We start from the raw sequence: 12,662 nt of genomic DNA, 5'->3' as shown, positions 1-12,662 counted from the left end.
AGAAGAGTTCACAACGATGGAGTACAAGGCCTCGCTAAGCAACGTATATAGGCGAATAGGAGCTGCTACAAAGAAAAGAATAGTATACAAAAGGAGTCCCACTATTTATCAGTTGCTAAGGGCAGACAAAGATGCTGTGGACAAGAACACTATTCCAGGAGTCTACAAAATCCCGGTTACAGACACACGGAGGCAGAATATGATGTTCTACATCGGGGCCACCGGAAGATCCATCAAACAAAGGCTGTTAGAGCATCAGAGAAATATAAGAAAAGAGCAGCCATGCACAGCGCTGGCGACGTACGTCTTAGCCGACCCACAAGAGGTCAAAGCGGAGTGGGACCAAGCTAAATTGGTACAAATAGTACGCGACAGAAAGCACCTCAGATACGCCGAAGCCTGGCATATCTGCAAAACAAGCCAAAAAGGTTTAGCTATCAACTTCCGGGATGCAAGCAAAATATCGGCAGCATGGCGAACATGCATAGCATAGCAGCAACTCTCTTGACTCTTGTTTCTATGTGCACTTTATTGTATTTTAACGTATTTACGGGCATTATTTTAACACTTTATTGTGTTTTAATGTATTTAATGGTATTATTTTAACTATTTATAGCCAATATGTAGAGATGGCGCTTATACGATAGAATATCTTTTTAAAAACGTTCCAAAAATAACGCTTGTATCGGTAACGCAAATCTTTAATTCGAAGTTCGATTTTTCAGTTTTTCTTGATAAAGGCCATTGAATATGGTCGAAAACGTTTGAATTTATTTATTAAATTACGGCTGCATATGTAAAGGTTTGTTTGAGTGTATTTAGTTAAGAAATGCAGTCTCGGACGAGTTACCAATTTTTGGAATGAATTTCACAGCTGCTGCTTTCCAGATGTTGGGAAAAACCGAGAGTTCCAGACATTTGTTGTATGTGTAAACAAAAGCTACAGGAACGGCCTGGTATGCTTTTTTCACCATTTGAGCAGTTATAGAGTCGATGTCTGGGGCCTTTTTATTTCTCATTGATTTGACGATCATTTCTACTTCTTTAAAAGTAAAGCTTGGATCATTTTCGGTTGATGGTGGTATGTCCTGGTATTTATTTGCTGATCATTATCACTCTGAGGATCATCTTTTGGAAAGTGGACCTCAAGAAGATGATATGTGTCCCTTAAATTAGTAGTAGAAATCCCATCCAGTTTATCAATGTATGCTGGAATGTTGATCGTTTTCCTTGGCTTTAATATAATGTGATAAGGATCACTCCACGCCGAGCTATTGCCTTCTCTTGAGCAGAAGTTCCTCCATGACAATGTTCGAGCCTTGTTTATGTTCGTTTTGTAGTTATTGAAGTGTAAGTTGTACTCGTTCTTTTTAGATTCGTTGACACTTGGGTCTTTTTCTTTGTAATAAGATTTAAACAGCCTCCGGACTTTACTTCTTTGAATTTCAAGTTTGTTGTTCCACCATAGACACTTCCTCGTTTGATTTCTTTTATTGTTGTAGATTGATTGTATGCGGTAAGGATAGAGGAGGTCAGGTGTCCCGCTAGTTGATCAGCATCTTCTATTTCGTAAAGTGTCTGTGTTTCTGGCTGTGCCCAATAACATTTGAACAATTCCTGAAACTTTATCCAATCGGTAGTTTTCTGTAAGCGTTTATTATTCTTCAGTGAAGGCTTTATGTTTTTGATAACAGTTTTGATATATCGATGATCACTCCCTCCAGTTTCATCTATTGTTTCACAGGATATTATTAGCCTGTAAGCCTTCCTATTAGTAACAACTAGGTCCACCCAGCTCTTACCCCTTGTGCAGAAAAAAGTAGGCAGAGGACTGGTGTTACAGGAAGCTAAGTGATTTGCCGAAATAAATTTGCATGTTTTGTATCCTCTGGTGTCTTCAGGACTATGCCATACTGGCAATTTTGCATTAAAATTACCTCTTAGTATCCAAGGGCTGTCACCTATCATGTTGTGCAGCTGTTGTAAGTTATCTATAAGATTGTCTATGTCATCAGAAGGTGAGCAATATATTGAGGATATGTAGAGTTCTTTAGTTTTAAGAGTTAACAAAACAGTGGTCACAAACTTGGAGCTTAAATTCGGGCAGAAATTAACTAAGGTGTTGTTATTTTTTATTAGAACCCCTGTCTTAATGATTTCATTAGACTTTTGATTTGGGAATACTTTCCATTTTCCGAATCTGACAATAGTATTATTTATAATATAAGGTTCTTGGATGCAGACTATGTCTGCATTACTTTCATCTGCAATCTTAAGTACCATAGAAGAGGCTGCTTTCGATTTTTGTGTATTGATGGTGAGCATAATCAAATCAATATTATTGTTATAATTGTGCCTGTTAATCAAATAATTACTATTGCCTTGTGTAGAACTTGAAGGCTGCATATTTAACATATTGCCATTAGTATCCATAGTCTGTCATTTGAACTTTTTGTGATTTAATTCTTTGTTGGATTATGCATTGTTTACTAAAGGCATTATGATTAGTACGCACCTTTTTGTTAGGTGATTGTTTCTTGTTGAATTTAATACAATTAATGCAACATGGTGTTTTGTCTCTCTTGGTGCATTCTTCGTACTTGTGTCCTTCCATACAGTGACTGCAATATTCTTTGTCAGTGCAGTTTTTGGCAATATGATTGAAACCGCAGCATCGATAACATCTCAAGGTGGGTATAAAATCATCTGCAGTGATACTTGTCCATGACATGGATAGGTGTTTATTGCTGATAATTATCATTCTTATTGCAGGAGTTACTGTTAAGACTATATGACGGCAGTTTTCTTTAATCCTGCCCTTTGTGAGAACTGTAGTAATTTTACAAAAGTTAGTAAAGTCTTCTTTATTGATAGTTGTAAAGATGTTATTCTGTTTGTAGAGTGTTTCAACTATTCTGTCTTTTATTGAATTTGGGACATTTAATAAAATTATCCTAGGTTTGCGGCCTTCAGTAACGTGACATTTTACTTTGTGTTTTATTATGGGAAGATCTTCTATTGCATTGCGTAATGTTTCTCCTTCCTTAATATTTTGACACAGATGCAGATGCCTTCGTTTCTAACTTTTCATATGCCTTTAATTCTCACCCCTAATTCCTGAGGCTGTATCTCTTTCATAATTGTGTTAAGGATAATTTCAGTATCAACTGTTACACTGGAGTCCTCCGTTTTCGGATATATAAGAACAGCATTGTTCCCCCTTTTCCTTCATTGTCAGTAATTGTGTTGTTAATCGACTTAGTGGTTAAGCTAGGTTTTAGAGTTGTCCTCGCAATTTCTGCATATGTGGGTTGTCTCAAGTATTTGTTCGGTAGAGGGTCATTCCTACCCATTTCCGTTTCATTCTCCATAATTGATGAGATAATGTTGATTTGTTCCTCTCTAGACGCACGTATCTCAGACAATATTCCGTACATCTGGTGTACTGCATCGAAAAGATGCGTGACCCTTTCCTTAATCTCCTTACGCTCTTCCGTCTTGACATGGCTACGGTAATGCTCCGGGAGTAAGACCATAATTCTTCTCAGCTGCATTTGAGCATTATTAAGTAGGCTTTCTTCAATTGAAGAAGACGTAGAGTTAATGTCCTCGTTGGCTGAAGGAGCCAGCTGGGAGATTTGTGGTGTGCTTGCTCCCTGGCTTTCAAAGATTATACTTCTATCCTCCATTGAAAGTAAGAAAAATACTAATAAGTAACAAAAGAAACGATCTGAGCTAATATAATTTGAATGTGTAACCCGCAGAAAGTGTTATGTACAGTACCTGTAGCCCCAGCTAGAAGAGTGTATTGGACAGATGGGTTTGAAACCCAAGCAGACTCCGCACTGAAAAGCTGAAACACTGAACAGTGTGGAGGGGAAAAATAGACAGCAATAGAAAAAGATAAAACTAACCTGCAGGATTCTTAGTTAACAAAACTGTACTAGCCTTATTAGCCTAAAGTAAAACTCTGTAGACTTCTGACAAATGGGAAGATTTGTGGGAAATGTTGTCTAGTAAAAGTGTGAGGTCAGCCGATTAGGGTGAGGTTTTTCGACAGCCGAGCGGTTCTTTCTGTCGTGTGGGCGCAGAATGACTTTCTGAGACAGGTTTACCATTTTTAACCCGTTTATTATTACAAAAGATTCTTACAACGTTCTTCAAATTTTCAACGAAACACAGCTTGGGGAACAAATTAAAAGTTCCTTCAAGAGTCCGACTTTCTCCGTTTGGTCCCTCGATGTCGTACGTTGAGATCTACGGCCCCGGGGCGTGTGGCACAGCTTCGGCGAAAGTCTCTGGTGAATGGCAAATCCATGCAAATCACGACGTCACAGGAGAGCGACAGTAAGTCACAGGAGTTGACGAATCGGTCGCTGTTGATAAGTAGGATCACAAAAATCCTGGAGAGGAGCACCAAGAACCAAGAAGAACCTTTGTCCCTTGAGTCGCACGGTTTTATAGATTTCTTAACCGTCGTCGCCTCTCCATTGGTCTCTCATAGTCACCTGGTGACAATTCGAAACCTAATGAAGGGCGCGGGAGAGGTCAACGTTGCAACTGAATATGATTCCTCTCTCTTGTCGCGTTTTTGTAAATTTGTTAAACAATGGAAACATTGTTAAACAATGTTTCCATTGTTTAACAAATTTACAAAAAAAAACAATTGCATTGTTCAATCGAGACACCTAATCCGTTTCCTTAGCGTCTGAAAAGGAGCTTTTTATTTTAAATCGACACCCATAATTCGGACCTCTCAGTCGACCCCTGTTCGGGTCCTCACAAAAGCTGAGGTCCTGCAGAGTTGACCACAGTAGGCTGTAAAACTCCAATGGCAAAAGAATTAATAAATATTCAAAAGAACAAATATTCTATAAAACTATTAAAAGTGGCTCATAGCCCATAAACTTAAGGCTAAAAAAAATTTAAATAATTAAGAAAATAACCTGACCAGTAAAAAGTGAAGAACAGCAGAAAGAAATTTTCTAAACCCTCACAATACAACCCACCCACTTAACGACATGAGCGATAGACGTATTAGGGTAAATTAGAGTATGACAAAAATGAAACACCGCACCCGACGAAAATGCACTAAAAAAAAAATAAAAGAAAAACACGAATGCCCAACCTGCAACCGAATTAGAAAAACAAAAGCCCATTAGTGACCCACTAATGGAAAAATAAAAAATGTTATAAGTGGCCACAAATTAAGCCAAAGGTATAATAAAATGAGCAGATGACACCTTGTAACGAGGTGTGTCAATGGTAATAAGCACAACCCAAAAATAACCAAAACTAACCGAGAAAACACAGCTTAAACTATTATTATGTTAGGGTTAAACAGGGCAAATCAATGGCCCCAATGCCATTACAGAAGAAAAAGCCCTTTAACTCTTGAACAAAACGACCCAAAAACTAAAATTAACAAGACACACAGATTAAATTAATGCCAAAAAACACCCCAAGAATTAGCCCGATCAAATAAGCGGTAATCCCGCTAAAAACCTGCAAAGCGCTAAAATTCAGGTTGAGCCATTGGGCCAAAAGAACCTCACTGATGACATTTAAACTAAAAATAAATCGAAAATGATAGGAGTGAAAGATCCTAAAAGCTTTTAATAATGCGAAAAATCAATCGTCCGTATATTCAAAAAGAGTTTGAAAAACAACCATTACAACGGTCAACCGCTATCGGTCAAAAAACAGCCGTATCTCCCGGAAAAACAGGCAGATTTGGACTCCATGAACAACAATATAAACTGGAAAGCTTCAGTAGAAAGATAGTAAAAACAAACTTACTTTAACCTATGATTTAACTTTAAAATTTCCAATAGAACAGAGAACACTTTCGCACCACACACAGACTGACTGACGCCTTCTGTTTTTCCGTCTCTATACACTGCCAAAACGCACTAGAGAGCATACTTCATCAGTCTGGTCCTATCAAAGTCCCCACCAAGAATGATCCTCATTCTCCCAACTTAGCCCTCATGGTGTCATTCCTTTCTTTTGTTCTCAGGATTAGTCATCACCACCCAAGGAGAAAGAGTTAAAGAAAGAATATTCTGGAAAGGATAGACAAAGAAACAAAGAAAGAAAGAAAACTACAAAATTATTATAAATATATATATACAACATGGTGGAATGCCACAAGTCCTGCTGAAGTCCCACAAATTTGATTTTATATAAATAATTTTTGTACACAAGAAATATGAGATCATTCAAATGTATTTATAAGCAAAAATAATTTTAGAGTATATTTGACAATTCTTTTGTCACTTTTGTTTCAAGGACCCTTTCATCCTGAGTCCTGTGTCTATGCATTTGTTGCACCTGCCTAGTTATGGCACTGAAGATAATGTATGTATGTTAGTAAAAAGTATATATGGAAGGTGCTTGAACAAAATATTAATGAAATCTTTACAAAGGTAAGACTACATCATCTGAAAAGTAAACAAAAGTAAAAATCTTGTAAACATACCCTAAGAGAAAATAATGATTTGTTGTTTGTAGGACCTTGATGACTTTAATTGTTGGCATAAATTATATCATTATTGAGGAGTTGATTGGAAATCTGAAAGAATACATTGATATTATCCAAATAGAAGAGCTAATATTTTTCTTATTGATTCAAAGGATAGCATCAAATTGAATTATCACAGGAAACATATATTAACAAGGTCCTGAGCAAGAATTAGAAGATTGCTATCTGAATAACCTTAACTAAAATTTAGATAAAGACTTACTACCCATGAATCAAAGAGAATATTAAGAATTGTTAAGATCTTTAATGTATTTATATGATTGGACACAACTTGATATTAGCTTTCACATAAGTCAGTTATTTCAATATAACAGTCAATTGAAGTAACCCACTTTATTGCTGTTAAGAGTGTATACATATTTAAAGGAGTTTCAAAACTTAAAATTAATTACAGTAAAGAGTAAGGAAAACTGAAAATACACTGACTCAAGTAACTATTCCCCAAAAAGTGCTAAGTCATTCTCAGATTAATATTAAACTTGAAAATTACTTGACAATTGAAAAACTTGCAAACACTGGCTTATAGCATTGTCAATGTGCAAAGCTGAACTAATGGCAGCATGTGAAGAAACAAGGGAAGTGAATTGGTTTAGTAATTTCATTTGAAATTGAGTTCCCAAAAAATAATAAGACATCACTGCAAACTATGGTAATAAGCACGTGGTGAGGGTTGATTTCACAAAGAAATGGGTATATAAAACAAATAAGACGTGCTTTATTATTTTCTGTGAACATATACAGGAAAGGTTCTTGTCGATTCCGACCTCCTGAGTCCTTACATCAAACAAAAGAACAAACAACACCTTTTTTCGATTCACAGTCGAGCAAGACTTTCGCGATACAAAAAGATACTTAACTTCTAACTTANAATAATTAGTAATATTAATATAAAATATTTGAATCATAACTAAATATATCTTTTAACTTTTTGTTTTTCGATAAACTATACTGTACATATTGAACATACATTTTTCATCATTTTTCATGATACGTAACTTATTATTCTTATTTAGGTACAGAAGAATTTCTTGAAAAAGAAATAACAGAAAAAATTAGCCCTCTTGAAAACTTAACTAATTCTGCAGAATTAGTTGCATCTGGTACGTAATAAATATTCTCTTAATTTAAATAAATTAGGAATTTAAACGATATGAAAAATTTTATTTATTATGATTTATGTTTGATTGATAAAATAATTTTTCAGGTGTATCAAATTTCACTGATATTCTTTATGCAATAAATAATGCTGGAGATAGAATATTTAATAATAGTGAACTTATTAAACAAGGATTGAGACATATTAAAGAAGAATTAGAAAAACTAAAGGAGAATTGTACTTCTGATAAATGTAAACAGATAAACCCTGATCAGTTTTCTATTGATTTGAATTTTCAGAATGTAAGTAAAGCGGTTGTATTGGAAATATGGTAATTTAATTCTATCAATTATGATTCAACCAATAAGGCTATACAATTTATAGTAGAATAAAGTACACATTTAAAATAAAAAGTACACTTGTACTTTTTACGTACAAGTGTACTTTTATAACAGTAAAAAGTACTTATATAACTTTTTACTGTTATATAAGTACAAGTGTACTTATATAACAGTAAAAAGTACAAGTGTACTTTAAAAAGTACACTTGTACTTTTTACTGTTATGCAAATTTCCTTAGATTTAATTCAGTTTTACATATTATACACATCTCAAAGCCCAATGAGTTAATATAATCATCCAACGATTGCCTAAATATTCGGGCTATAATCAAATAATTAATGCAAATAAATTTGGTACTAGAGGTAAGTATTAGGTGCCATCTCTTATCTAAATTAATAATTATAATTTTAATAATTTAATAAATAATTTAGAACCTTCTGGAAGAGAATATGTATATATATACTTCACCAGGGACAGCAATAGCTGGCTGAGTGCTGCAGAGGAGATGTTCATTGGCCGTTGACATAGGATCATCTTCAGCCAGTGCTGTTAGTAACCATGGAAGATTATATCAAAAATTTAAATACTTCTGAGAGCAAAGGCTGGCTTGGGTCTGGGTGACACAATTGGTAGTGCACCACATGGCAAGTGGAGATTGTGGGTTCATGCCCTGCCCCGGGTCAGCTATTTTCTTCTAGAAGATTATAAATTATTTATTAAATTATTAAAATTATAATTATTAATTTAGATGAGAAATGGCACCTAATGCTTACCTCTAGTACCAAATTTATTTGTATTAATTATTTGATTATAGTAGCCATATTATAGCCTGAATATTTAGGCGATTGTTGGATGATTATAATTGAGTTTTATTTCTCAGCTGATTTTATATTTGAGTCACTATTAGTTTGATTTTTGTTTTACATTCTCCTGATAGATTGTTAATATCTTCAAATAGTTTTAATAAACAGCAAAATTTGTTCTTACATTCAGAAATGTATTCTTTTATATTTTCCTATGTTATTATTTTTAGATAGAATTATTTAAATCTAGCAAAAATATTCTGAAATGTATTTTCCATAAAAAGATAAAAGTTTGACTTTCAAATTTATTACTTGTCTTTATTTTCTAATAAAGATTGAACAGAAACAAAATTTAATTCCAAAGTTACTTAAAATATGATATTGGTCTAATGGGAAGGGATCTCACAATCCAGGAATCACTAAAGTGTACAAGTACAAGTGTACTTCCTACTTCTTTTGGTGGACATATTCATTTGGTATTGTTATACATTGGTTACACATTGTATACATTGGTATTGCACAAGTTCTGTGTGTTCAGAGAAAAATATGAACAATACTGACAAAACACTACAAACACCATCCTAAGTTGTCCATAGAAAGGCTGACTCTTCCTTATAAAGAGAGAGAATGAGGCCTCAGTGAATCCAGAAATCTTTACAGGAGGTGAGAAAGGAAATGATATGCCTTATAAAACTTTTTATTACCTGAGGTATGGCTTTACTTGGAAAATAGCCAGAAGGATTGTGCCCTACACACCCCCTAAATCTATCCTTGCTCACAAATATAATAATTAAGCACTACACATAAAACCAATATCCAGCAGGAATTACAAAAAATTACAAAAGCAAATGTTTTAACCCATGTTTAACAGTCATCATCAAGCTAAAAAATGATGACTGACGATGGTTTTTAGCATGATGATGATCATTCAACATAGTGAAAACTTTTCCTTTTGTAGTTTTTTTGTAGTTTTTATTGGATATTGGTTTTATGTTTAGTGCTTATATCTAGTTTGAGTCATTGAATTTCAGATATAGTAAATCTTCACTACAAACAAAGTCTCTGTAAGAGTTTTTCTAAAAAAAAAACAAGGAACATCACAATTACATGAAGCTGAGATTCTTGCAGACAAAAATAATACACTATTAAAATTATACAAAACTGACTTAAATCTAATACAGCCACAAAATGCACAGACACCATAAAGCAGTCTTGTATTCAGGAGCTCCATGGTAGGAACCCTAATGATCTCAATCAGGATCACATTGACAGAATTGCATTAAACTGTAAATTTAATGAATTTCAAATATGTCAGCACTGGGTTAACATATGCATTGATTGCTTTAAATATGTGCTTACATTTAGCTTTATTGCTAGTATTGAGCTTAACCTGCAGTTATATTCTTTTGTTATGCTCTGTTTAATTTGTGTTCTGTAAGTTTGTCCTGTTGAAATCCAACATATCTGTAGACTGTTCTCATCTATGGATTTGGTAACATTTCTATTTTCAAATGGAAAACCATCATTTTTCAGGATTTCTTTTTCTATTTGAAGTGTTCTGCATTTGTGTAATCAAAACCTCTGTAGTTCTGTAGCATACCGAAATACGACAGTGTGAAGGTGAGGGTAAGATTGATAAGGACTGTACAAATTAATAAGGTACAAAACAGATTTAATCAGAGAACGATATAATTCTGAGGTTCATTTACAATTAAAAACAGATGGGAAATCTGTTATCCTTTCTAGCCCGACACAAGAACGAAGAAAAAACCAATCACTCGTAACTTATGTGACGCGACAATCCGGGTTCTTTTAAGTTAGAACTAGTACAAATATTCCTACAAAGACGATGCTAGTTGAGTCCTCTGTGTGATGTCTCTCTCTCTCTCTTGCTACGCTGATTTCCACTTCCATGTGGTTATTCTTTCTTTTTTCTTTCTTTCTGCACTCCAACTTGATTCCTCTGTTGCAGACCAGACACGATCCAGGAGAAAAAAGTACTCTCACACACATGGCCCTTCCATTTATAACCCATGCCATATACATGACATGGTAACACACGTCAGAGCTTGGGCCAATCACGGGCTCGCACCACCACACCACAAGATGTGATACATATTTACAGAATAAAATTACAAAACAACTCAATATGCGATCACATATCGAGTTGTTTTGTAATTTTATTCTGTAAATATATATATATATATATAATGATGACATTACATATACTTAGTGATAATCACTACACCTCTCTTGAATGTCAGTGGATTAAGTAGGTATGTAACTTATAATAAGTGTTTTAGTTGCACTTGTACAGATGCATAGAGTTTTATGTCAACCATATACATAGGATAAGAAATAATATAGTGAAGTGTAGAAAATCTAGATATCAGAAATCTGAATTCAGCCATTGAAAAATGGATATTAACTCTCTCAATAGTAATTTTATTGTTGATGTTCTTTTAGTCCTACATTCATGAAGCTCTTAATATTCATTCAGAATTTATAATTTTTTAATTTTGAAATTTTGATTAGAATATTTTTTGTTTAAATATAGTGAGTGATTCTGTAAATTATATTTTGAATCTTTGTAAGTAATCCTATATTCATTGTGAAATACTGGTTTGAACTTAGAACACCTAAACTTGAATTATGGTGTATTTGGTGTTTGTATTATTTAAAATGCTAATTTACATGTATATTTGAAAATCCAAATTGGATCTGGTCCCAGTGGTCCAGATTTTCAAGCTTCACTGTACATATTGTGTTGTTTTCTTGTGTTTGTTGTTTGTCCATATTTAGTGTTGTTTAATCTATTGAACTGGGATCAAGGCTGGACAAAACTAAATTGGACTTAAGAAATATTTCTAGAAAATGCCTTACTTTATGTGTTTTTTGTTTGTTTTTGATATATGTGTCATGAAATCTGAGTTAGTGTTGTATTGTGCTTTCTAAAAATATAATGAGTGTTGGTTGTATTTTGTACATATGTATGCTGTGGCCGTACACCATATTTTGTATATTGATTATTTTTAGTTTAGTTTAATTTCCTTTCTTTTCTCTTTGTTTCATTGTTTTATCCCCTCTAAATGTTCTTTCTTAACCTTTCCCCTTGGGTGCTGATGACCAATCCATGGAACAAAAGAAAAGAAGCCCTGAGGGCAAAGTTGGGGGAGCAAGAGGCACTTTTTGACTGGGACGTCCAAGGGAAAGGATGTGGAAAGGTCATACTCCCAGGTCATGTATTAGCAGTGACTGGAGACGAAAAGAAGCCCACATGAGTTCCAAAAGCAAGTCTGGCAAAGAGTGCCATAAAGAGACTCACAGAAGATATCACAGAAAAATTGCAGAAAAGACAAAACAGAGATCATCTGTTACCCCCTCCCCCAGAAACAAGGATCAGGATTGGCATCACATCCAAGATTACTGTGAAGAATGGGTACCTTCTTGGTACCCGTTCTTCACAGATTCTGTGTAAAAATGGGTACTTTCCTATAGACTTATCTCTTAAATCTTTCTACATCTATCATTTCTCTTCTTCCTTAGTATTTAGTTAGTTTTAAGGCTTTAGAAATAATCGTTTTTCATACCACTGTCACAAAGATATCGACACGTATTCTTTGTTGTGAACCTATCATTAATCGTAGTTTTTTCCATCACTTTTGTTATGGGTATAATCTGTATTAATATAAAATTTTCGACTGAGGGGAGTTGGAATCCTAAAGAACCTCATTCATCATGCAAAATAAAGATATTGTTGTTTATATATGTATCTTTGTGTGCTTCATGATGAACGTCACAATACAATAACTGTGAGTGTGGGATGCTGTTAAATGTTTTCCTGTAATCTATGTACAGTATGTCTAAGTTTCTATGTT

General features: G+C 34.2%; 1 protein-coding gene across 1 annotated transcript in view; it reads left to right on the top strand.

The window, feature by feature from the left end:
* The window catches only part of LOC111632944 (prominin-1-like), a 53,176-nt gene that overhangs the window by 15,754 nt on the left and 24,760 nt on the right, over nucleotides 1-12,662 (top strand). The window contains exons 5-6 of the mRNA XM_023377464.1: nucleotides 7,558-7,644; nucleotides 7,749-7,942. Of these exons, the coding sequence (XP_023233232.1) occupies nucleotides 7,558-7,644; nucleotides 7,749-7,942 (281 nt within the window). The remainder of the gene's footprint in view (nucleotides 1-7,557; nucleotides 7,645-7,748; nucleotides 7,943-12,662) is intronic.

The sequence above is a fragment of the Centruroides sculpturatus genome, unplaced genomic scaffold (assembly GCF_000671375.1).
Source record: "Centruroides sculpturatus isolate CEXI.00-Female unplaced genomic scaffold, Cexi_2.0 scaffold624, whole genome shotgun sequence".
Lineage (NCBI taxonomy): Eukaryota > Metazoa > Arthropoda > Arachnida > Scorpiones > Buthidae > Centruroides > Centruroides sculpturatus.
The sequence above is the reverse complement of the archived record's forward strand: the minus strand, read 5'-3'. Positions and strand labels throughout refer to the sequence as shown.